Source organism: Falco rusticolus, chromosome 7, assembly GCF_015220075.1.
Source record: "Falco rusticolus isolate bFalRus1 chromosome 7, bFalRus1.pri, whole genome shotgun sequence".
Lineage (NCBI taxonomy): Eukaryota > Metazoa > Chordata > Aves > Falconiformes > Falconidae > Falco > Falco rusticolus.
The window spans coordinates 2138532-2164332 of record NC_051193.1 but is presented as its reverse complement, the minus strand read 5'-3'; the positions used below and the strand labels follow the sequence as shown (position 1 = coordinate 2164332).

The following is a 25801-nucleotide window of genomic DNA, read 5'->3' as shown; positions in this document are numbered from 1 at the left end:
GAGTGGTGATGGGGGTGATAGAGACATAGAACCGTAGAACTACAGAAGGGTTTGGGTTGACAGGGACCTTAAAGATCACCCAGTTCCACCCCCTGTGCCATGGGCAGGGACACCTACCACTGATGAGGATGTGTGGCAGCAGTGATACAGGTGGGACAGAAGTGACAAGGGTGGGATGGAGGTGACAAGGGTGGGATGGAGGTGACTGGGGTGGGATGGAGGTGACAGGGGTGGGACTGAGGTGACTGGGGTGGGATGGAGGTGACTGGGGTGGGATGGAGGTGACAGGGATGTGATGGAGGTGACTGGAGTGGGATGGAAGTGACAGCTGATGGAGGACGTGAGGCAACAGTGACGGGGTGTGACAGAGGTCACAGAGGCAATGGAGGTGTGATGTAGACGTGACGTAGGTGTGCTGGACGCATGGCGGAGGGGTGCTGGTGCGCGGAAGGCACTGGAGGTGTGAGGGCGGTGCGATGGCGGCGCGGTGCCGGGGGTGCCGGCGGTGCCGGCGGTGCCGGGGGTGCCGGGGGTGCCGGCGGTGCCGGGCCCCGCACCGCGCACGCGCTCGGCGCTCGCAGCACGGGCGCCGCCGCTCGTCCCGCGCGCGCGCAGGGCGCAGCCGCCCCCCGGCCCCGGCTCCCGCCGCGCCGTCGCACTGCGCATGCGCCGAGCAGCGACTCCTCCGCGCCTCTCTATGGTCGCCCGGCGGTGGCTGGAGCGCCGCTCCCGGGCGGGGCGCGGGGCAGGAAGTGACGGTAGCGCCGAGCGTCGCTGCGGCGGAGAGGCGGCGGGTGAGGCGGGGAGCGAGCGGCGGGGGCAGGTGAGGCGGGGGCGCTCCCCCTCCCCGTCCCCTCGTCCCGAGGGGTCCGGCGGGAGCGGGCCGGGAAGAGCCGGGGCCCCGGGTAGGGGGCTGGGCCTCGCTCGGCCCTCCCGTGAGGCGCGGCCGTGGCGCCGGGCCCTCCCTGGCCTGCCTGGGGCCGCCGTGGGGAGGCTGCGGCCGGGGAGCGGCTGGGGAGGGCAGGGCAGGGCCTGTGGAGGCTGGGCCGAGCGCCTGCCCGCCCGGGGCACCGAGGCCTCTAGCTGGGCTCCGCGCAGAGCGGGCCTGTGTTTACTTCTGGGGGCCTGTGTTCTGCGGCGGGGGCCGGCCTGGGCCCAGCCGGCGGAGCCGAGCCCCGCTGGGAGCGTGTATCCCACGCCAGCTGGTCCCCCCCGGACGGAGCGGGTGGGCCCTGTGGCTGCTTTCCTCGTAACTGAAAGAAGCCACCTCGGTGCTAACTCATCTAGCAGCTGGAGACAACGTGCACAGTGGCATTATTCTCAACCAGCAGTGTCCGTTGTGCAAAGCTATTGACTCACCACATGCTAAGTTGTTGCTTACAAACTATTAAAGTGCTGCATGCATGTTTGAGTACGCTCTGATTTTACTTTCTTTTGAAACTTGCAAGAATGTCAGGTGTTTCAAAAATACCCACTTGAAATAAGACGTGTGGGGGAATACAAGATATCAGTTGTGCGAAAAAACCCTGGAATATAACCCAATATTAGACAGGAGGTTTGACTTTCCACTTGTATGTAAACAAACAAATGTGCTCATGTTTCTCACATGTGATGAAGTAAATTGTTCACTGCATGGGTATTTCATTCTCTCTTCTAAATGATTTGCACACAAAGTGGTAGAATCTCCTTTGAGATGAGGAGTTTCCCTTGGTTTGGTTTATGTTTGTATGCAAACCTAGACTTTTTGGTTTTTTTTTTACTTGGTAAAGGAGACTTATTTTTTGTAAAGAATCCTTCTAAAGATGGTAGGACATACTGAACTCATTCCCTTGTTTTCAAAAAGAGATACAAAAAACAGGAAAGGGAGTGAAATTTTAGTTTTACTGGAGATACTTGGGGATGTGTTATCTGTGTTTTGAAAGTGCTTTTTATCAGCTGTCATTTTGTAATCCAGACATTGTTATAATGGGTTAATATAAATACACAGAAACAGGAAAGAGAGGAGGATGGTTCTGACAAATTTATGGGTTGGTCACCAAATCTAGCGTTCACTTAACTTTGAAGTGTCCTGTTTTCAGTCCCCTGAAAGCTGAGGGAAGTGAGGAGGTTTTTTTTCTGGCAGCATGTATACATCCTAGTTATTTCCAGGTTTTTTTCCCTTGCATCTTTTTCCAAGAAGCTTGGGACAGGAAGGGCTTGAAGACAATTAAAATGACTCTCACAGAAATGTGGTTTATATACTGATGTTAATCTTCCTGGGTTATCTCCTGTGCTTTCTGTCTTTGTGTTCTGTAGAGTAAATATTAAGCGTTCTCCCTGTTACTGTCAATTACAGAATGAAAGGCAAATGTATACGGTAGTAATTTTCATTTATGAGCTTGTCAGCTCCTCCACGCTACCGTGATGCTAGTGAGCCTGTCATCTTCCTGTGTTCTTTGTCTGGAGGAAGAAATCTCAGATCAAAAGATGTGCTTAGCTGCTTCAAAGTGTGTTGATACAAGTTCAGTCAAGCATCAAAACTGAGGGAATTACGTGGGACTGAGCATCTTAACTAAATAAAGTGTGTTTTTCCCCCTGTATTCTGGTAGGACTTGGCACTAGAAAGGAGTGCAACTTTCTTTTTTCATTTATCTAATTGTGGCAGTAATATTAATACTCCTGGCTTTGGAGAGCATGAAGGCTTTTGTCCTGGACTCCAGTGTTGGGGTTTTTTTCCCTCCCCTCTGTATCTGTCTGTTCCATTAAAGGTGTTGGTTCTCATTTGTAAGTGCAGAGATCAATCTTCTCACTGCTGAGTATTCACAAAAGCTGTCCTGCCCCAGTGTTCAGATGTCAAAATTTTAAAAAGGGAAGTGAAAAAAAATTTCTGTTTGAAATTATAGGGAGCATGCCCGCAGACAGGACTAAATGTTGCTGTTGGAAGCTGTTGGTCTTGAATTCAGTTAGAAAATTATTCCTTTAATGATACAAACAGTGATCTGCATTACAAACAACTGTATAGGCGAAGCCCCATCCAGGGATTTACACGCTCGCTGTGATTGCCAGTGTCTGTATGGATGTTATTTCCACCCACAAAGAAGAGAGAAGCTGACAAAGCTGGAGCCTGGGTGGGAGCCAGGTTTCTGGGCTGGGGGATGCAGTTGGTGCTGATTCAGGTTGTCACTTTCTGCATCTTGTTACAGCCAGGCCTGTGTCTCTTCACAGCAATTGTGTGCCAGAAATATGGCTACGGACTGGCTCGGGAGCATTGTGTCAATTAATTGTGGAGAAAGCTTGGGAGTCTACCAAGGACGAGTGTCTGCTGTGGATCAGGTCAGCCAGACCATTTCCCTGACGCGGCCCTTCCATAATGGGGTCAAGTGCCTCGTGCCAGAAGTCACCTTCAGGTTAGTGTCATCCTTTCCCCCCCTCCCTTTTTTCAGGCAGGGTCTGTGATGGTCTGGATGTTTGGTTTTGTTTTCTTTTTCCCCAGACATTAGTTTTTTGCCTTAAATCTCCCTGCTGCCACTGAGCATCTTTGGATGAGAAGTGCCTCTCATGTTTCTGTTAGTTTGTGCGCAGGAGGTTATTTTCTGGCTCTGTGATCCTAGTGTTAGAAATGGTGTAGCTCACACTTGGAGGTTATTTGTGGGTGAGACTGTGTGTGTGTATGTGTGTATATATATATATAGGTTTGTGTATCTGTATATGTATTTTGTGTATACACGCTGTTGTTAGGTTTCTGGGCAGCTGAGAAGGATGGCATACTCTCTTAAAGCTTTGCTCTCAGCATGCATACTATATCTAATTAAAGTATGACAGAAGAGAAGGCAGAGTGGTAGATCACTTAAAATTATTGCCCTCATACAATTAAATGCAGTGACTAAATCCAGCTCCATCCCCTCTGCCTCCTGCTACGTTCTTTCCTCTGTGTAGACAGGAGGGAGTTGTAGCTCTCAGGAGTTCTTTCCCACCAGCTCCTGGTAACACTGTGCTTAAAAAGAATAAATAAAGAGTCACTCTTCACTGGAAATTTTCCTGTTACCTGGCATATTGTGATAGTTAAGACTGAGTCACTGATTTTTTAATAAGATTGATTCCCTGAAGTCTATTTTTTTTTTTCCCCTTGGATTTTAAAGAGAGACAGTGGGGAGAGACAATAACCATATTCTTCCAGAAGTGTGAACGTCTGTAGCAAGCTCTGGCTACTTTTGTATCCCAGTTGGACAAAGTTTAAAATAGAAGACATTAATTTTTGATGATTTTTTTTTTCTTGCAATCACTGCAAATGATGACTTTTGTGTTTCATTTTGGCTTGTGCTACATTAGTTTCCGTATCCTTTTTCTGAGGAAGTGGGAAGTGCCATCCTTATCTGAGCATGAGTTGCACTAATCTAAGGGTAGCTTTCTGTAGAAACAGATTAAAAGTAATAGTAGCCTCAGGGCTGAGATTAATTATATTGTCTAGAAACTGTTAAATTACTGCAGATTTCTGCAAAGATCTGTGCCAGTTGATTCCATTTTCTGCTTGACTGATTCCCGTTTCAGCTGGGAACAACCTTTCAAATAAAATCCAGGTGCAGTATAGAAATAATCATTGTTGTTTTGAAGATTACTGCCATTTCCATGTAATATTTTGATGTCTGTGGAAATATTCTCTATGCTTAAGAATTAAAATACTTTATTTTTTCTTGTTTCTATTGATAATGGCATTGGAAAAAAAACACTGTACATTGTTGCAGATTTTTTTATAGGGGTTATGTTTTGCAGAGGTACCTGGAATGCTAAGTTCCTGAATGTCTGCTTTTCTTTTCCTGTTTTTAGGGCAGGTGACATTACGGAGCTGAAAATTCTGGAGATCCCAGGGCCAGGGGACAGCAGACAGTGTGGGGATCTGCAGCAGACAGAAATGGGCATCCCTGGGGTTGGATGCCAAGTGGGTCCCAGTCAGAACGGCACCGGGAAAGTGTTAAAGAAGCCCATCTCCAGCAGTGCCCCGCAGAATATCCCAAGGAGAACAGACGGGAAGAATCAGGATATTATCATCTCTCCACAGCAACAGTGCTCCAAGAGCTACATGGATCGACACGTGGAAACACTGACACAATCCAAAGGCTTCCGTCGTAGACACAATTCCTGTGAGTATGGGTGTTATCCTGCAGCTTTCCTTTTTGCCTACCTGAGTTACTGCTGCAACATCTTCCCTCTTTTGGCAAGAACGTTTCAAACAGTGCTGCAAACTTTCCTCTGTTTGCTTTTATGCTTGTGTTGCCACCTGAAGGTCTGGAGAAGAGGAAGTTAAACAGTGAGGAGAAAGACTTCACAAGCTGTGCTTCAAAGTATTATAAGTACAGATCTTCCAAATGTCTGGCACTTATCTTCAGATCTGTTATGCTTAGATGGTGATGCAATCTCATCCACAATCTTGAGCGTGTGAAGAGCAACGTACTGGTGTTTTCTTTACTGCAGCATTTCTGAGAAGTGTGGGTGACGCCTGTTTACCTAAAAAGCAAATAGTTCTTTAACAATTTTTTTGTTAAGGTGAATATTCAGGTTTAATTAGTGGAGATGTTCCCTGTCCCACCCTGTGTGTTATTCTGCTTCACCAGCATCAGATGTTAGAAACTGTAGAGCTGAATAATGCCAGTTACAGCGATTTCCTCATTCCTCCCGTCTTTCCTATTTGAAAATTGCCCAAGTGCCAGCCTCCGTCTTTCCTCTAAAAGGAACTGGAAACAAATTGCAATATTATAAAGCTTTTCTATTTAAAGCCTGTATAACCATAACCTATTACAACATCACCCTGCAAGTTAATTACAAATGTTATTTGCTGTGTTGTTAAAAATACAAATTAACGGGCTGTAATGGGGATGATGTAAAGATACAATCAGCGCATCTCAAAGTCAAGCATCCGTTATTTTTATTTCTGTTCATAAAATCTTCAGCCAGCTCTCATGCTGTGCCAAAACTGAATATGTTCTTCTCTTCTTAAAGTCCCCTGGGCTATGCTCCTTTCCAGATCTTCATCATGCAATTATTGAAATGTCAGTATATATATCCAGAATATTTCCATGACTTAATTGTTGAAGCATCAGTACGTATCCAGAGGATTTCCATGACTTCATTTTTTCCCCTTTCTTTTGTGTTTAGAAAAGAAACAAAACCAAGGTGGGCAAGGCCAGTTAAACGGGGAGATCAAAGGGTGTATTTTTGTGGAGAAATGCCTGGACCTCTGGAAGTCTTCCTCCCCCACCAACAGCTGCATTATTTTCTGAAAGGGTTGCAACTCTTTTCATATTCACTTCTTTAAATGATTGCCAAATAGGGTTGAGGGGAGGAGAAAGGCTAGAACAATGTGGAGGGGGAGGTGTGCACTCCTTGGTGTGCCTGGTGACCATCTTCAAGCCTGTCTGTCTTTGAGTGTTTTACTTCTACCCAGGCTTAAATACTGTGTAGTACTTGTTGTAGGAAGAGAGCTGTGACTCCTTTAGGTTTAACTTTGTTTTTTTGATTCCCCAGCTCTTCCTAAATTCCAGTTAGTTGTTTAAGTATGTTACTTTGGTTGTTCTTAGGAAAACTTTTTCAAACTTCAATGTCAGCTACCTATATGTCTAAAATAACTTCTGCTTTGTTTTATTCTGGTTGAATGGAGTGTGTAGGAGGGTTACCTCACCGCTGTTTTGTCAGTGTCTGGTAGGTCTGGGGTGAGCAGTGAGTGCTTCAGACCACTTGGGTCCATAAATAGCCTGCGTTGGTTTTACATGAGCACAACAGGAGGTCAGATTTTCTTTTACGGATTTTGAAAGAAGTTGAGCAAGGTGCTAGCTGTAGATTATTGTTAGCTTGGATTCGTTTTAGAACAAGTGAGGTAGAGAAGTAAACTCTTACCCTCCAAAATGTGTGTATTTGGAGAGTAGGGCAAATGATGCTTGAATCTTGGCAGGGGGATGGAGGAGGTCCTGGCTCTATGGAGGTGCTGAGTACAGGCATCCGGGAAGAGTGGGCTGAGATGTCATCTAGAACTTAAGACATACAGGGTTTATTACAGCTGAAAGTTGACCTCTTGATGCCCTTTAGCGTGCTAAGTCAGGGACAAAGTTCCCTCTTCAAAGTACTTGTGTGACAAGAATCAATAAACAACAAATTTCAACGCAGGTTTCACAACAATGGCTTCTGTGCCGTGCTGGCACCAGGCTTGTTCATGCCAGGGCTGGCAGCAAAAGCTCCCACAGGGATCTTGCAGGAAGGCGGCCAGCTCACTAGGGACTTTACATTTGCTTGTGTGCTATACATGAAAGTTTTTTTTTCCTAAGGAACAAAAAAAGCCTGGGAAGTATTGTTTATCTTTTGAGGGAGGCGCTTTTCTGTGCAGCGTCAAGCTGCCAGCTTGATGGGGAGCCATGTGCTGTTCTCCTTAATAAGCTTCATGCATACACACACAGGGCAGAGGCGCTGGAAGCTGCGATCCGAAGGAGCTGGACTGGAAGGACTGGCTTTCTGTAGCTGCTTGGATTAGGCCATGGAGGCAAGCGCAGCTGTGAGTAGCAGCTTTCAGGCAACGGCTTGGTCTGGTGTGTCACGCTAGTGCCCTGGAAGGCAATGGACACTTCTCCTGTTAGCCTTATCTCAGATTCTTCTGCCTGAGTTTTCCCTGCCATCCCCTTGCCCTCTTTTTAGGCTTTTCTCTTTTCCCTGAATGAAATTAGCTGCCAGTCGTCTTGCCTGTCCAGGTGGAGATGCTTTAAGAGGAGCACCACGTAACCGCTTGGAGTTCGTTGGAGGCCTGTGCTGTGTTCTGAGCAACTTCTATTCCGAGGTTGTAACACAGTCCGTGAAAAGACAGCCAGTTGTGTGGGTCAGCAGTATTTTGGAGTTGGCATCCATTGGTATGGATTAGAGAGCTGCCCACCACAATGCCGATATGTCTTGTTTTGATGAGGTGCGGTCTTGGCTCCCATTCATTGTGTCTGCAGGGGAGCCTGGGGAGCTTTCCAGCCATTGTTCTTGCAGCTTTTCAAATGCTGACAGAATGAAAAGCTGCATTAACATACTGCTCACATCAGCTGCTTCTGTCCCCTGGATCCACTGCATGGCGGTGGATCTATCTCCACATTTTGCTTTTCAGGTCAGCTGAGGGTAGCGTGGAGTTGTTTGCAGAAGAATCTGGCAATGAGTGTAAAAACTCTTGTTGGGTAACAGGAACAGACTGAGTTGTCATAACACTTGACATTGACACAAGAAGCATGCTTGTTTTGCCATTGTGTTCAGTGTAGGCTCCAGCTTATTCATCTGAATTCAGAGTCTCTTGACTTGCTTTGACCTGGAGTTTGCGAGCGTTGGGAGAACTCAGCCCATTGTGTTGGCTGGGTCTGGTTGGTCTTGTGCGGCTGGTAGCAGCAGTGTTGGATGCGGTTCCCTTGTCAGTAATGGCAGTTGCAAGCTCCATACCAAGCTGTACACAACTTCGGAGTGGTTTTTGTCAGCTTTTGTTTGGGGATCCTTCACAGAAGAGAAAGTTGTGCGTTAGTAAAAAGCTTTTCCTTTCTCTCAAAACTATGCATGTAAATGAGTGGTCACAGCTTGCATACTGGAATTCTGCTCGCCAGAAAGCCTTACCCTTTCCTCTGTCCTAAATCATGTTTTGTCACCAGCAACTCTTGAACTCTACTATCTGTCCTTCAGTGGCTTCTTGGCAAAAGGTGTATTGCACTCACCCAGTTGTTTTTATGTAAAAACTCCTTGATGTCTCCAGCAGCTTGAAAATCACTGTCTGAAAATGAACTGCCTGTAGTTAATAGTAATTTAAAATTATTATAAATAGTATTGTCAAAGTGTGGCAGCGCTGACCACACAATGCTGTGCTGCTAGTTTCAGTTGCTCCAGTATGTGCAGAATAAGTATTTCATGCTGGCTGTTGTACTGATACTGCTGTTTTGAAGAAGTAACTGGCTTTGTGCTGTAGTCAGGGATTTTCATGATGCAGTGAGGTTAGAAGGCAGGGTAGCTGTGTTGCTGCAAGAGACTTATGCTGTTAGCTGTCATAACTTTGTAGAATCATAGAATCATTTAGGTTGGAAAAGACCTTTAAGATCATCAAGTCCAATGGTTAACGCAGCACTGCCAAGTCCACCACTAAACCGTGTCCCTAAGGGCCATGTCTACATATGTCTTTTAAATACCTCCAGGAATGGTGATTTAACTGCTTCCCTGGGCAGCCTGTTCAGGGCTTGACAACCCTTTCAGGAAGAAATTTTTCCTAATATCCAGTCTAAAAGCCCCCTGGCACAACTTGAGACCGTTTTTGCTTGTCCTATCGCTTGTTACTTGGGAGAAGAGACTGACACCCACCTCGCCACAGCCTCCTTTCAGGTTATGCTCATGAATCTCTTGGATGCCCTTTAAGATCTTTTATTTCACATAGCAGTGCTATAGCTATAATGGTGTTGGAGAAGAAGGGGAAGAGCTAACATCTTTCATTAGGCCAGGTGATAAAGCTGGGAAAAATTGATTCTTCCAGTCTCTTCAGTGCTTGCTAGGGATGCTTGAGCAAAACTTTTTAAACTGGTATAAGTTGAGCACTCAAACTCTTGCCGTATTTAAAACAAACCAAAACCCCAGAACCATAAAGGACTTGCACCAGGAGAGTTGTCATTGTGGGGCTTTTTTGGGTTGTTTTGGTTTTGTTTGGTGTGTGGTTGGTGGTTGTTGTTTTTTTTTTTTAATGGGGAGTGATGACTTTGCAAAGCTTTGAAGATTTCGGGTCTTATCTCTGGCTTTTCAAGGTGTGAAATAACTGGACACTGACTTCCTGTGTGTGCTTTGGTTGTTGCTGGACTATGGCATGGTTGGAGACTAAAGCTGAAGAAGTTTTTTGAGAGGGAGTGTTTAGGGTGTTTGGTTCTGTTTTGCTTTGCTCAAGTACTTGAGACAGGCTCCAGAGAAGGAGCCGCTGAGCTTTTTACAGACCTTTCTTGCTGTGGGGCTGGGAAAGCTTTCGGGCTAGTCACTTAAACAGTTCTCTAGAACAAACAAGCAACATGCTGTCTAAAATACGGGGAAAAATAAATGGAGTAAGATCCTTACTGAGACAGCATATTCCTAGTTGAGAATAAAACCAGGTATATATCCTTAGCAAGCCATCTTTCAGCATGGCATAAGTTAGATATGGTGTTATTGAACTTAGTATCACGCTGTATAACAAATTTTTCAGAGCTCACAAAGTCCATGGTAAGTGTCTGAGAGCCACAGGCAAGCCCATCTGTATCTTCCAGGGATGCATGCTCTGCTCCAGTCTGTTTTTGTAGTGCTTTCTGTAAAGGCTTCAGGTGGTCATAAGGGTGTTCTGGAGTTAATGGCAGCAATTTAAATTGTGTAATTGAGCTACTGAATAACTTTACTATAGAGAGATGAGTTCTGTTTGTTAACTTGGCCAAAACCGGCACGTTGGTTTTGAGTGTAGCAGTTCCTGTCCTGACCCTGAGATGAATGAACGCTCCTGTAGAAACAATTGACAGGAGGAAGGCCCTTCGCTTTCTAGGGAAGTGCTGTTCCTGGTGATGGAGTGGAGGATTTCACGCTTGGGAAATGTGGGAAACCAGAGCTCAGGTTTGTTTGGCAGCTTGCGACTGCTCCACCGGTCTAACCCAAGGTTACAGATAAGCCTTTCCAGGCAGGGGGAAGGAGGAGGGGTTTGTCAAGGTCAAGCTAGACTTGTCTGCACTTACAAAGGTGACAAGTAACTTTGTGGGATGCCATGAAGGTTGTGCCTATTGCAGATCTTTTTGGGGTATTGTCTAAGTATCCTTAGATGACTTGAAATTCTTCCTGTCTTCTCTTACTGATGGGAAATAATGTATAAAGACAAAGAAATGCTGCTTTTTTATTTATGGAGGGGGTATATAAAGAACACACATCATCCTAGTAAATTGGTGATGATTTGTTTCTGTGTTATCAAATGGCTTCTGTCAATAAATTCATTCGTAGAAATTACTCAGAAAAGTGATTGTCTTAAACTATAAGAAATACTTTAGTAGAGGAAGCAGTTTTGGCATAGTAACTCTTACTCCATCTGTTGGACACTGTATGTGATACCTGTAATTGCTGAAGTTAGCCTGAAATATTTTCTACTAATTGCATATTTAACAATAGGTATAGCAAACAGATTAGTATTGTCTGGACCCGAGTTTGTAGGGGTGACCTGAATGATAGCATAACAAATAAGCAAGTAAAGGGATATATTGGCCTTATAATTGCACGTGGGTTTGTATCAGTCCTTGGGCTCCAGCTGTAAGCTGACAATGAGGAAACTTTCATCTGTCTTACTCCAGAGAAATCAGGCTTTCACAATTTCTTGTGACTGGAAAGAAGTGTACTTAAACATGCAAGGTGATGAATTAAGTAGAATAATGAACTAGGAATAAGGAAGTGGACTTTATATCACTACAGAAATGTGTACTTAATGGTAGCAAGTGCAAGGAGAAAGAAATGCTTTATATTCAGGGTTTTAAGTTCTCCTTTAATGATCATTAATAGGTGGTCAGCCTGTTATGGAATTAAACACCTACATTAGTTTCTGAAATTTAGGGAAATTCCAGAGAAAGTCTTGGGCCACATGCCTGAGTGAACATGAGCTCAGTATAGGAGAAAAACTGTCCTAGATCATGTCTAGCTTATTATCTTATCACTAATGTTGACACCATGTTGAATTAAAAAAAAGTGGAGATGCACTTCTTTTGCTACTGTGGTCAAGCTTGTTTTTCTAACCTTGCTGAGATGGAAAGTCCCTGAAAGTCTCTCTCCTGATGCTTTTGTTCTCTTTTCTGTTAGCTTATCTTAGCATGAGTAATGCCAAAGGTGAGGGCTGTAGCTTCTTTGGGAAGCGTGTATCCTTTGAGTTGGTGGACTGCAAGCACGAGCTCCTCTCTCTCACAAAATTTGCTGAGAAACTGTATGAGCAAATGTGGCTTTTTCCATTTACGACACACTTTCAACTTGCTTTTATTTTGGTTTAGGGTCATCCAGCAGCCGTCATCCAAACCAAGTGACTCCAAAGAAGAGTGGCTTGAAAAACGGGCAGATGAAGAGCAAAGATGATGAATGCTTTGGGGATGACATTGACGAAATCCCAGACACAGATTTTGATTTTGAAGGGAACCTGGCCCTTTTTGACAAGGCAGCTGTGTTTGAAGAGATTGAAACTTACGAGAGGAGGAGTGGCACTCGTTCCCGGGGGACCCCAAATGAGAAACCAGCTCGCTATCGGCACGATGAGAACATCTTGGAATCGGAGCCCATAGTCTACAGAAGGATTGTCGTACCCCAGAATGCTAGCAAAGAGTTCTGTACGGGTATGCCATGTCCCTTACTGATAAGGATGCAAACTCTGCCACTTTTCTGGGGCATATGTGTTGGATTGTTTTCCCCAAGGGGTGTCTTATCAGCTTAATGTGGTACAAGCAAGGGTGTTCATTTACATAAAGTTGGATTTGTGCCTTGTATCTACATATAACCTTTTTTTGCAATATATCAGAGATAAAATATATTCAGATAGGGCAACAAGGTAAGTGTTTTTGCAGTAGGGAACAAAGCCGATAGTTGGATAACAAGAATGTAAACTGAATAGGAGCCATTTGAATCCTTTGATTTCAGTAGCATGATGAACCTGCATGGACTTGATGGCTGGCTCTTGAGAGGGAGGGATGGTCTCAGGATTCTGGTACATGGTAGCATGTCATTGTGCTTTCTTGATAAAAAGTAGATGTCATGTGCTCCTGATATTCCTTGGCTGGTAGTTACATATTTCTGCATGGTTTTGCAGAATTTTCTTTTTACACCAATGATGTTTAAACAGTTCTGGCTCTTCCCAGCCCTAATTCCTAACATTCATTGTACAAAAGGCATTTTATGTGGGTCTCCCTGCAACTTACTGCCCACTGCTGCTGTGTGAAAGATTGAGAGTGTGCTGAGAGCAAGCTGTGTCTTTCTGTCCTTTGCTTTACCTTCATCTTAACTGTAAAAGGAAAGAAAAACTTCACGGCAGATGCATGAGTTGAAGTATTCATGAAGTGTATCATCAGGGGAAACTAGTTTAGCTCACTGGTGCCCGCTGCTGCACAGATGTTCTCTTGCAAGTCTGATTTCTGGTCCTTGCTGCCACTGCATAGACTCTTGGGGGGAGGTGAAGGCAGCGGGATGGATCAGTGAGCTGCCTGGCTGCAGGGAGGCAGCACTCCTAACATCACAGTGCAGAGAATAACTATTCAGCTCCTAATCCATGGCTCTGGGGAAGGGTAGAATTGTTCTCATTTTATGTTCAGTAGTATATTTTTTTGGCCAAGCACCAGATAATGGTGCTTTCAACAGGAGCTGCTTATGTGTGTGAATAGATTTTACTACAAGGAATCTTTTTATTTCTGTATATATACATGCTATCAAGTACAGCATATGTGCTTTATGCTACATTTAGGTGCCAATTCCTGTAATTTTAGTCTAGTTGTGGTGTCCTGCCTTCTGTTTGCATGCTTTTTAGCACTTGAAAAATGTAGGAGTGAAGGAGCTTTGGCATTCCAGGAACACTTCTTTTCTACATCAGGATGAAATAAAATTTCAGATCTTTTTGTGGAGAGACACTAAATAGCTGGTATCTGGGTGGGCTGGTCACTGAGCAGAAGTGTGATCAGGTCCTTGATCTGTCATTCTTTCTCTGCCCAGAAACTCCGTTTGGGTGGTGAAACACTAGAGGAGAAAGCTGATTCACTTGTAATGATTTGCTGCTTTTTATTTAAAAAAAAAATAATTTTTTCCATTCATATCATCCATCTTCCTGTGGATCTGTTCTGCTCTTGAATGAGGTAAAAACATACTGGGTCGTATCAGAGCTTGTCCAGCTCAGTATTGTGTTTTCAAGGATACTTATAAGGAAAAGTGAAAAAAACAGAGTAAACGTGCAGTGAGACTTTCTCCTGAGTGCTTTGTCTTTCATGATTTTAAGACTTCCTGAAGCAGAAGTGTTAGTTCAATATTAATAGCTTTTGATGAAGGTTTTTTTTCCTTCTGCTTAATTTAACTTACTGCTTTTTATATCTGTGCAAGCTTTCAATATCTCCAGAGTGTCCTGTAGCAAGAAGCTCCACCAGATGCCTGTGTGCTGTGTGAATAAGCGCTTCTTCATTTTTGTATGTGATTTACTATTTTTATTTTTTAAGTTTACTACTTGTCAATTCATCTTCCAGCTGGCTTGTTTAGAGGAGACGGGGCCTCTATGTATGTCTAGTCTGAAACAAAAGCTAACCTACTGTTAGCTGCCAGCTTGAGAAGTATGGCTAATACGGTGTTCTAGCAGTACAGTTCCTGGGAGGAGGATTCTGACATGCAATAAGCAGCAAGCATCAGTAAGTAAATTCAGGGGGTGAAAATGAAATCATGTTTGCTAAACTCCCATCGTCTTTCACTATGGAAACTCTTGGCTCTTTCTTTGCAGTGTGCTGAAGGGAGCAGCACAGTGAAAGGGCTGCTGTTTTCTTGTTTTGTTCTTGGCAAGCCTGTGCAGGGAGGGTGGTGAACGACTTCCCTCTGTAGTTGCAGGGTCTTGCTAGCCTCATTAGCTACTGTTGGATGATTAGTTTCCCCTATGGAATTCTGGATTTGTTTGGAAGAAAAGCTGTCATGTCACACAACGGGCAGGGTATTGACAACTACAGTTCCCTGTCGCCTGTGCTGAGCCAGGCATGTTCACAGTCCTGTGAATGATGATAAAAGTGTCCCAGTGCTGTATTTCTCTCTATATTTTTCCCACAGAGGGTAACTTCCTTTGTGTCCTCTGAGGAAGTTTACTTTTACTTAGGAAATGCTAATGGCTATCTAGCAAAAGCTTTTGTAAACAGTTGTAACTTGCCTGCTGTTTCTGGCATGCAGTCTAGCGTTTTCTGTAGTGAGTCAGCCCTCCAAGGGACAGAAAGATATTCGGTGTGTTTGGAGTAATGATGGGCTGTCACTTGGGGCGGGGGGGGGGGGGGGGGGGGGGGGGGGGGGGGCGGAATAAATCCTGATTTCTTTGTTCAGCAGCTGGAAGGAGGATGCTAAACTGTAGGCAGCCTGCCTCTTAGTGGCTCAAAGAGCAGCAACCGCTGAAATGAGATGAGAGTGCCAGTAGCCCCAAATCCATGATTTTGGCTATATCTGTGGCAGAAATTTTCTTTCCGCTTCTGAATTCTCCCTACAGACTTTTCCCTGGACTTCAAAGGGGAGCTCTACTTGCAAAAAGCACTTCCTAGTTACAGGAGAAATAAGTACTTTGTAATTTTTTACTCTAGTCCAATCTTGATTGTCTTAAAAGAACTCTGGCTGATACAGTGATTATTCTGTCTGCTATAATAGCACAAAAAAAGTGATGCTGGTGATTGACAGTGAGCTAATATCCAGCTCTTCTACCTGTGGAAGAAGCCTGTGAATCCTTGCATGCTCTTTTATGCCATGTTTCTGTGGATCTAGGAAATAGCCAGGATGTGCAGCAGTAAAACCAGCAAACTGCTGATGCCAGTTCTCTAAAAGACTAATCTGCAGGGCTTCCAGTCTGTTTTTATTACTGACTAAAATAAGTTGATTTGTGTAGGATGTAAGCAAAGCTTGATAAACACTTCAGTCTACCAGGATGCTTTTCTGAGAGCTAATTTTATGGAGCCCGGCTGTCACGTAGGTACACTAGCATGTGTTTTAGAAGTAAGCAGGGAATGAAGATGGGATCTGTTCCAAACAAAAATGAAAACCTGAAGCTAATAGAGCTTACCAGGTCTTTGAGCATGACTGAGCTGAGCCTGTTCCTGGGGCTTCACATACAAATCACTTCCAAATATATAATTAGTCTTTACTCTTTAGGGCTGGCTGCTATTGATCGGTCTCTTTATTTAGCATTACATGATGCTTGAAAGGAGGAGTGCAACTGTTTAACAAAAATCTCCCTCCCTGGAAGGGCTGATCCTTGTGTGAGCTGTCTTTTTTTCTGCTTTGAGCTGTCCAGCTAGAGAATTTCATGTGTGTTGGCATAGCTCTGTCTCGGTTCCTCTGTTGGCTATCAGCATTGAAATGATCTGTGTTTGAACAGCACCTTGTTTTGGGATCAGGTCTTGTAGCAGTAAGTGCAAAGCCAGCGTTCTGCAGGTATGTTGGAGCTCAGAGGAGTTTGCAGCAGGATGGAGTATCTCTGCTTGTCGTCAGTAACTGTATAATACAACCTGAAGCATAGCAGGCTGTACAGGTGGTTCCTTTTTGCAGTTCATCTCTCCTTTCCTCAACTCTGTTTAGTCACTGGTAGCATGTACCACATGCATACCATGGGTTCCAGTTCGTGATGATTATACTGGATTAAAACCTCCCTCACCTGGACTGTGGGCATCAAATGGGACTGAAATTCTCATATGCCACACCACCTCGCCTTTCTGGTTTCCCTTGCAGTGTAGGGGGGTGCAGATGTGTGCGGTGGGCTTGTACCCAAAGCCTGGCTTTTTGAGCAGTGGTGTCTGGCCAGACAGGGTCTTTGTGAGCACACTGGGAATGGGTAGAGAGCTGTATGCCACATAGGTAAGGTATGTATTTCTTTCCCTCATGTACTAGTAAGGCTTTGTCCGAAGCAGGTTCTCTTCTAATTAATGCTGTTAGTGTGGAAAATATGCTGTTTCTGTCTCAGTGTCTCTTCTGGAAAGTAAGTGGTGGGGGTTTTTTCCGAACTTGGCTGCTGTAGAACTTGTCAAGTGAAAGCAGGACTGTGCTCAAAAAAATCTGACTGTCCGTATTTCTCTGTTCTCCTCCTAACCAGACTTCAAGCCTGTCCTTCAAGAAACCTTTTTTCCCTATGGTAAGGAGATAATGAAAGAAAATATGCGCTTAGAAGTAAATTAGTGCAGCAGGTAGAGCTTATGTGCCAGGGTCAGACTACAAAACTAAGGCTGAGTCTGTTCTGTGAGGATGATGCTGACAGTATATCTCTTTTTTTTGTGTGTGTGTGTTCCATGTCCTTGACTGACTTTTCTGCTCTCTGTAGCTTTTAGCTCTTCAGTTTATGAATGACTGCCTTACAGCGATTCTGTATATTGAATGTGTGAAGCGTTTCTGGGATCTTTGAGTAGAGTGCAAATTAAGTTCATTTTGTCCAATGGCAGGAGAAAACAAAGCGGTCATGGGGCAAAATCTCTTTGTCCCTCAGGCAGTTTTTTGCTCAGCTGGGGTGAATTGTGCACTAATGCTGGGAGAGGCTGACATTGGAAGGTCAGCCAGAACTCAAAGAATTTGTCTTACTTTTTTTAGTCATCATTATTTTTAATTATCTAGCCCTTAAGGTTATGGAGAAAATCATTCATGGTTGTGGGGCAAGTAACTGTTTTGCTGAGTTGGCAGGCAGGTGGCTCCAGCTTTACAACCAGAAAAAGACTGCAAGTAATGCCTCATCTTCCTAAACTGGGCAAGAGTTATACCTGCTTCACATAGCCGCATCTTATACCATAAGCTGTGTGGCTCTGGAACCTAGAGTTATTTATTGCTAAAGGAAAGAACTAACAGCATTACATACAGCTTCCGGGAGATCCTAAGTCTAGTTCCATCTCATCCATTCCTGCAGCTTGCCTGTATTTATTTTAGCAGCTAGAGAGCTGCTGAAATAGACAAAAGATGGGGCTTACACGTTGAGTTACTCCAGCAACAACTCTCTTTTTTCTTTTTTTTCTTTTTTTTTTTGCTACAGCAAGCATGGCAGGCCTTTGGAATTCTGACAGCAATGTTGCGCTGGGCTTATTTGGGGAAAACCTCTTAAATTCTGGAGAGTTAGCTCAGTCCTTCTGCTGGCATAGGGTGTTTTAATCCAACCAGTATGTGTGTAACGTTGCATAGCAAAACTTGAGGAGAGAACTTGTTCGCAGTGGTAGTGCCCGGTATAGAGTGTGCCTCATAAATGGAGAATACTTCGTGTTTAATCAGGCTTCAGCACTACTCTGCATGTCACAAAAGTGTCTAGTCTATATCTGCCTTTTTTTTTTCCAGGCAGCTGTAAAATACATTTATTTAATATTAAAAGGCCTGAGCTAATTTATTTTATTACCTTCATTACCAGACAATAAAGATGCTCTGTCCAACCCAAACATAATTAAAGTTGGCAGGAGTTCAGTTTTGTTGCAGTAGTGTTATTGTTTGTGGGTTTACACATCACCTCCTTGATTGCTTTCTGCCAGAGTTTATTTAACTCCCCTCGGCCTGGTTTTGATAAGCCAGTCTGACTGGTTGGACCTTGCGTGAGTGCGAAGAAGGGAAGTTCTCTTGGCATTTAAGCCTGCTTCTGAGAGGGAGCAATTAGGACAAAGTGTAGCACTGTCATGCTAAATGCAAGTTCATCTCATGCCTCCTGCCTCCCAGTTACCCCCTTTGCTTTAACCCACTGGGCACTGAGTTGCATCGAGCTGATGGTCAATGCAGGTTTACTAAAGCTCGTGGTCTGGGGAAAATGATTGAGGGAAAGATGTAAATGGGTACAGAGGCGGCCTTGGCAATAGTCCTGCTAAAATCGGGTAGGTACAGAATGTAGATCAACTCACCCTTCCAGCTGGAGAGTTTGTGCATAATCGAAGCAGGGAATTTGTGGTCCTGCAAATTAGAAGGAGCAAAAGTACAGTTTGGGACCCCCAGTTTCAGGTTAGCAGAGGATGCATCCCATGAAACCATTTGGAGAGATCCTGACCTCAGGTCATTCATTCCAAGTCCTCCCTCAAGCTTGAAAAACAAGACCTGATGAAGTAGCAGAAGTGTGAATGGGAAAGGCAGAGCCGAGCCTTGCGTGACTCTGGAGGCTAAGAGGGTGTGTGAACACAGGGCAGGTGCGTGACTAGTGCGACGGCTTAGGATTATTAGTGGCTTATGACTCCAAATGTTCAGAGGCTGCTATCAGGAGTCTGAAATGACTTTGATAACATGCTTGCATGTGTGCTGCATGTAATGAAAGACTATTAGCAGAAGTAGCTTAATCAGCAGTTAGCATGCAAGGTCAAGTGTTTGAACACGTTTGGGCCCTCTTTATCTGCAAAGCACTAGCTGGTGTGTTCAGAAATGAAGGCCAGGAGGATTCAGCAGGATCTGCTCCACAACATTTTGCTGTTACCTTGCAGGAGTACCTCCGATTTGACTCTGAAAACCTCGAGATGTACAAAACCTGCCATTTGTGCCATAGCTTGACTTAGTGGTTTGTGACTGGGGCACCCTGGGGAAATAGGGCAGTACAAATAATTCCTCACAATTAAAATGTATGCTTCTTTTCTCATTGAATGTGATACTTGCTTGTTACAACTGGTTCTTCACACGTTTGTTCTGGCTACAAAAGAGCCTGAGCCCACAAGTAACTGGTTTCTTCTCTGAGCGGATGTATATGCTGTGGCTGTTCCTCTTTGAGCTCATATCACTGCAGAGCATTCTCCCTGGAGCATGTCTTGTTCCCACGACTCTTCCCCATTAGTGCAGGCGGTCCGAGCCCTGCTGGGCTGTGATGAGCACCTGGGTGGCTGCCATTGCCCCGAGTTCAGAGGCAGAGCGGCTGATGGGAGTGCAAGGGTGAGTCAGGGCTGCTGGCCGTTGAACACTGCAGAAGCAGTGTGTGCTGATGGAAGGACCAAGTTCACGCTTTGGCCTGACATTTGGCATCATGCCTGAGCTCTAGCAGGCATCGGTCTGAGTCCTGGACCTTTTTGTCCCATTGTGCCCGATTCCTGTGCACCTCATCTGCCTGTCCCAGAGTAGGAACTAACAGTAAATTCACAGAACCCTTGCCCGGCTGGACTCTGCTGGGATTGCTTGTTTAGCTCAGAGCAGTGCTTGTGAGTGATGTGAACAGCAGGAGCTGAGAGCTTTTCTTGGTGGCAGCTGTGCTCCAGCTATGTGGCTGTCCCATATGGGGAGGGAATTAAGCTGCACTGCTCCTTAGCTGGGAGACAGTTAAGGACATCCAGGCCTTGCAGGAGGATGTTTCTAGGGAAGAATAGCGTGTTTCTGATTCTACAGTGCTGCAAATCCTTAAACACAGAGCAAAAGGGGTTGGATATCAGAATTATTTTGGAGAAAAGTTAGAATGAAGAAGCTGATTTCTGTGGCTGAAGGTATTCAGGGATATCTGGCTGGCTGCTGCAGCAGTTTTCTCACCTGTCACTTACATTTTGTGCTTCTCTCTCTGTACACCATGAGTAACTATTTTCAGTTTCCTTGCCCTCCACTATTCAGCACACCACGGAAAAATTGCTGTGGCTTTCCTCAAACTGATCCACCTTTTGGCAGCAAGGAATCCTCTGTATCTGTTTCCAGGAGAGTTTACAGATGTTATTGCAGGATTTATTTCTGTGAAGTCAGTGTCAGCTTGGCCTCCTGGAAGAAGTAAAGTATAAAAAAATCAGCCAGAAGAGTTGTTCAGGTTTGTGTTTCTCTTACCTGCAGATGCCAGGCAAGTTCACTGTAGAAGTGAGTGGGAAGGATTGTACCGCTGCCTACTGCAGGCGCTGTTCTCAGTGCTTAACAAAACCTCTCTTGTTTGTTTTCCCTTCATCCACATGCTGGAGCATTTCCTGGCTCACAGACCAGGCTGTCAAAAATGTCTGAGAAGTATTTTTCTGCAGGCTTTATTCTCTCAGCTGCATCATTTGCCTGCTGCTTCAGTGTGTCATGATTCAGCTTTTGTATCTGAAGCCAGCCCTTCTGGCATGACAACAGCTCAGGTGGTGCGGACGTCTCCCTAGTAAATGTGGGATGTCTTGTTTTGCTGTGATATGTGGGTTAAGGGCTGGAAGTTTGGAGCTGGTCACTACCGATGTCAGGAAGCATAATGCATCCAAGCTGTTTTGGTGGGAAATCTGGTTCACAGCTGCTCTTCTGACATTCACAGTGATTAGGAACATTTAGATGTGCTTGAGTGTGGGTTAAAGCACTGGTGACCTTTAAGTCAAAAAGGCCTTTTCAGTCCATGCATTGCTAGAATTGCCAGGTGCCTGCTGAATTTTTGTGGAAACATATTATTCCAAGACCAGCAGTTGTGTTTAGCTGTCTCTGCTTCGCCCAGAGTAAGCTGACTCTGATGCGCTAGTTTGGATTCATTTGATGGTCTCGGAAGGGACCTGGATTACTGGGTTAAGCAGACCCTTGGTAGCAGCTAATAAGCCTTTTCACTGTCATTATTTCTAAGTGATGTTACATAAAACCTTACTAGTCTGCAGCATTCTGGAAAAATCTCTGATAATACCCATTTCTGTCTTCCTCCCTCCCCTCTCTTTGAACCCTAGACTCCGGGCTGGTTGTTCCAAGTGTATCTTACGAGCTTCACAAAAAGCTGCTCTCAGTTGCTGAGAAGCATGGGCTGACTCTGGAGCGGAGGCTGGAGATGACAGGAGTGTGCGCAAGTCAGATGGCCCTGAGTCTCCTTGGGGGGCCCAACAGGTAAAGCAGTTCCCTTTTGCTCTGCTGCGGGTTTGCCCCCTCTAAGCAGGGCTCATCTTGTCTTGCTCCATTAAGTGGAGCTGAGGGAGAAGAGCCGGAGAGGTTACCTTTGAGTCAGTGCCTGCTGCTGCTTGCTCTAGTCCCTCAGTGGTCCTGCAGCTGGAGGCAGCTGTCACCACTCTGCCTTCCTTGCCTCTGAAAGAAAAAAACCCTCATCCTAATGCCATGCAGACCTGTGTCGTAGCTCCTGCATCAGCCTGTTTCCAAATGGTGAAGTGTGAGGCTCAAGCTCCTGAAGTAGGAGAGAGACTTACAGTAGGTTTCCATGTTCTTACTGTTCTTTTCCTCTCTCTAGAAAAGGGCTGGCTGAACATACCGTCTTGGGTGGGTGACTTACTGAGGGCTTCTCTTTGGCTCCTGTGTCCCAGAAGCAGAAGTATCCCTTGAGTTAAAGACAGAACAGGCAGACCTGAGATTTTTCTCTCTTGCTTAGTGGGAGTTTTTTCAGGGAACTGAGCTTTATGCAGGTGTAGCCCAAGGCAGATTGAACCATTGCGGAATATGTAGCAAGCTAGTCCTTTTTGCAAATAAGGAAACCTTCCTTTCCTTTGCTGTTTTTACATGGTACAAATTAGTTATATCAATAAAACCAAAAGCCAGCTCATGAAAACAAAGTGCTGCTTAGCTTTTCACAGTGCTAACTTAGCTTTCAGGCATCTGCACCAAAACTGAGAATATCCTGCCCTTTCGGAGGGCCCAGTTTGCTAGCAGGTTTGGAGTGCACTTACTGCTTGGCACGTGAATATATGTTCTGACTCCTTTGAAAGGTCTGCTCTGTGCCTGCATAGCGATGTGCCTTACCATAGCTGTTGATGTGGGCAGACAATTGCATGTGTATTTTTATGTTGTTAATAGCTGCTCCAAATTATTTGCTCCGGAAATGGAAGGTAAGCGTTAACTCTCCATATGTGTATTTGGTAGTGCTTTACCAGGGACCTGACCATTTGATTGAGAGCAGCACTGACTTTATCAACTGAAAATCCTAGTGTAAGCCACCCTTGGTGGCTTGCAGGCCATTTAAATAGATCAGCTTTATTTTGCAGTTGTTGAGGCTTAGGGAGTAGAAATTATTTTTCTTCATTTTTTTAACTGTGGTTCTGCTGACGAGAGAAGTCAGCCCATATTTTTAAGGTTATATAGGACAGCTTTCTTCTAAAATCAGAGGGACAAAGAAAAAAACCTCCTAAAAGTGAAATTGCTTGCTACACGAGCAGTGCAAATACCCCTGCTTTGAAAGTATGAGTTGGTTTCATGCTGAGCTAGGAAAGACCGGGACCTTGTGCTCTCTGCTGTGGGTGCAAGGAAGTCTGGAAGGGAATGTGCAGGCAGAGCAGCTCTCTGGCATCAGCACTACAAAAGGGTGTGGGTTCCTTCTTCAGAGGCAACGGAAGATTTGCAAAACACCTGCTAATTTACATTGTAGTGATTATTTTTTTTAATTTTTTGTCTTGCAGGAAGAAGGTAGGAGATCCTGGGGTTTATTAACAGTCCCCTTTTGTCTGTGTTTCAGGCTGAATCCGAAGAACGTGCATCAACGGCCTACGGTAGCCCTGCTGTGCGGCCCCCACGTGAAGGGGGCCCAGGGGATCAGCTGTGGGCGGCACCTCTCCAACCACGACGTCCACGTCATCCTTTTCCTTCCCAACTTTGTCAAGATGCTGGAATCCATCACCAACGAGTTGAACCTTTTCGGCAAGACGCAAGGCCAGCAGGTGTCCAGCGTCAAAGGTAAGCGGCTGGGGAGCAGGTCTGCTCTGGGCTGCCCCGCACCTGGCAGAGACCTGCGCGGCTCGGCTCCCCGCTGCCTGCCTGGCCCGGTGGCACCATCTAGTGGCACTGCCACCGGCAGGTGGCTGCCTGGAGGCTGGCAGGGCAGCAGCCACTTGAGAGGTTCAACACTGGAGCGGTTGTGCTGGTGCAGATGTTTCCTGTTTGAACAAATATGGAAGAGCTGCTGCGTGGATCTGAGTCAGGCCAGCCGCTGTCTTAGCATAAGGGCCTTCCTTGTTCGAGCACATCGAAACTGCAAGCAAATGAGCATCCTGCTGCTGCTTCAAATCAAGCAGGCAGCTTTGCTGAACTAGGCCCAGCAGTTGTCAACATTCACATCTCTTAGTATGTCCTAGGATAAACCAATGCTCCATCTTCTGTGAGAGAGCTGGCTTCTGTTTGTCATTTCACCAGTGTTCGTTTTAAACCTGGTCCATTTAAACTTCTTGGGAGAAACAAACCTGGGAATTAGGGCACTGTACAATGTTTTCCGCTTTGGCAGCGTGGGGGGCTGTGTTGTGCTGGCTGAGCTACTTGCCTCTTAGTAAAGATTATAAGCGATTTTGCACCAAGGACTTTGTGGTCTGTCGGGTAAAAGGAATGCAGTGGATGTGGTACAGAGCAGGTGAGTGCACTGAGACTGGTGGAGCTCAGTGGGGCAGGCAGCAGTGCAGCTCAAGCTGCCTTTCCATAGCAGAGCTGGTTGGTGTGCTCCAGAAAAATAGCTTTCTTTTCAGCTTGTGGAATATAAAATGGTCCTTTTATAACGGAGAGAGAGCAGTGCTGCTTCCCTGGGCTGCCTGGACTGGTGAGCCAGCTCAGCAGCAGCATCCAGGGCTGCTCACGTGCTGACCACTTGAGGAGATTTTTGTACCTGAGAGTCTGTGAATGTTCTCCAGGGTGCTAAAGAGCTTTTAAATATTGGTGTCAGTGTCTTTTTTGCAGAATGACAGCAATAACAGGTAAGACCAGGCTGTCTTACCATGCAGCGAGACTGTGGGTGCTGGAGGCAAAAATGAAAAATCTGCTGGCGGTGCAGGGGGGGAAGGCACTGAGCCTCAGTTTGTGGTTTCAGGTTGATCCTCAGCACTCAGCGGTGTTTGTGTTTCTTTCAGATCTCCCAGATACCCCTGTTGACCTAGTGATCAACTGCCTGGATTGTCATGAAAATGCCTTTTTGAGGGATCAGCCTTGGTACAAAGCAGTTGTGGACTGGGCCAACCAGAACCGGGCACCCGTCCTCAGCATAGACCCTCCGATAAACGAAATGGAGCAGGGCATCGATGCCAAGTGGTCGCTGGCCTTGGGCCTGCCCCTGCCCTTGGGCGAGAGGGCAGGGCGCGTGTACCTCTGTGACATTGGCATTCCCCAGAAGGTCTTTCAAGAAGTGGGAATAAACTACCACTCGCCTTTCGGCTGCAAATTCGTCATCCCCTTGCACTCCACTTAGAGCCCATCCAGCCATGGCTCTGAAGGGAGAGAAGAGAGAAGGAGGAGGTCTGTCAAATTAAGCTGTCCAGTGGATCCTGACTAGTAAACTCGTGACGCCTTAAGGATGTGAAGTTCTGGAGAATTTTCCTTCCAGAAGAAACATTGTGTGTTTAAAAAAAAAAAAGAATAATCATAAAAAGAAACAAAAAGAGGAGGAAGTGAATGTTCCTGCAAAGCTGTTTTCATTCTCTTGTGCCATTGTATGAAGGAACATGCAGGATGATGGTGTCTGTCCCCAGTGAAGGCGGCTGCTGCTGCCCAGCCCCAGCCGGGAGGCTCTTTAATGAGGGGGTGTACGTGGAGGTGGTACAAGTGATGGGTGGTTTGGAGATTTGAGATGTGTTTCTGTCCTTCTGGGTGGATAGACCCAGCGAGGGCATCCTGGTGGGAACAGCACCCCTTGATTGTGTAGAAATACCTTCTGTTGCAGTCATAGCAGAAGGGAGGACGTGGTTTCATTCCGTTGTTCTTTTTGACTCCCCTCCCCTGTTTTATGTTTCTGAAGGCAGTTGTAGCTTGCTCTCCCTCCTGGACCCTCCAGCTCCTCAAGGAGAGCGTTCCCTCTTTGGAAAGCTTGTGTCAAGAGCAGAAGCTCTCAGGTTTCACATGCTCTGGGAACACTGATGTCCTCAGCTAGGCCTTACTTGCTTATATACTTTGTTGGGTTTTTGTTTGCTTAGTGGGTGAAACCCAGGATACGGGAATGAGGTGTGTTTTGGAAAAGAACTTTTCCAGGATAGTTGTGTGGGGGTTTTGGGGGGTTGTTTTTTTGGTTTTCTTTTTTTCCCGCCTTCTTTCTGGCACAGTGAGTGGCTGAATTGGGGAAAGGATAGTGAAGCAGAGCAGTGTCACTCTTCAGTTTGTTGCATGGTGTATGGTGCAGGTGATATTTCCCCCAGTGCTTCCAGTATCCCTTCTACACTCAATGTGGTTTGGGAAGTAGGTCACGGATCCGTTCATTCCCTTTGGACTCAAAGCCTGCGTATAGGGTGGGCTTGTGTGTGTGTCTGTGTGCTGGGAACCAGCTTGAGGAGGGCCTTGGGTCCTCAGCTCA

At 45.6% G+C, this 25801-nt stretch overlaps 1 protein-coding gene across 2 annotated transcripts; it reads left to right on the top strand.

Moving 5' to 3' along the window:
- Positions 1-737: 737 nt before the first annotated feature.
- On the top strand, positions 738-25481 carry EDC3 (enhancer of mRNA decapping 3). 2 transcript variants are annotated; one of them, XM_037394111.1, is made up of 7 exons: positions 738-823; positions 3205-3386; positions 4804-5117; positions 11991-12326; positions 21273-21426; positions 22997-23214; positions 24372-25481. In XM_037394111.1, exons 2-7 carry the CDS (start codon positions 3223-3225, stop codon positions 24704-24706), a joined length of 1521 nt encoding a protein of 506 aa, XP_037250008.1. In that variant the 5' UTR covers positions 738-823; positions 3205-3222; the 3' UTR covers positions 24707-25481. The 2 variants fall into 2 exon arrangements, with proteins under 2 accessions (XP_037250008.1, XP_037250009.1); XM_037394112.1 differs by having other exon boundaries at positions 739-794.
- Positions 25482-25801: the final 320 nt, after the last annotated feature.

Bases quoted from the DNA above. Each gene is read 5' to 3' on its own strand.
- EDC3 (XM_037394111.1), top strand. From the start codon at position 3,223: ATGGCTACGGACTGGCTCGGGAGCATTGTGTCAATTAATTGTGGAGAA. The intron at 21,427-22,996 runs GTAAAGCAGTTC...TCTGTGTTTCAG, and splicing joins CTCCTTGGGGGGCCCAACAG to GCTGAATCCGAAGAACGTGC. The intron at 23,215-24,371 runs GTAAGCGGCTGG...TGTTTCTTTCAG, and splicing joins GCAGGTGTCCAGCGTCAAAG to ATCTCCCAGATACCCCTGTT.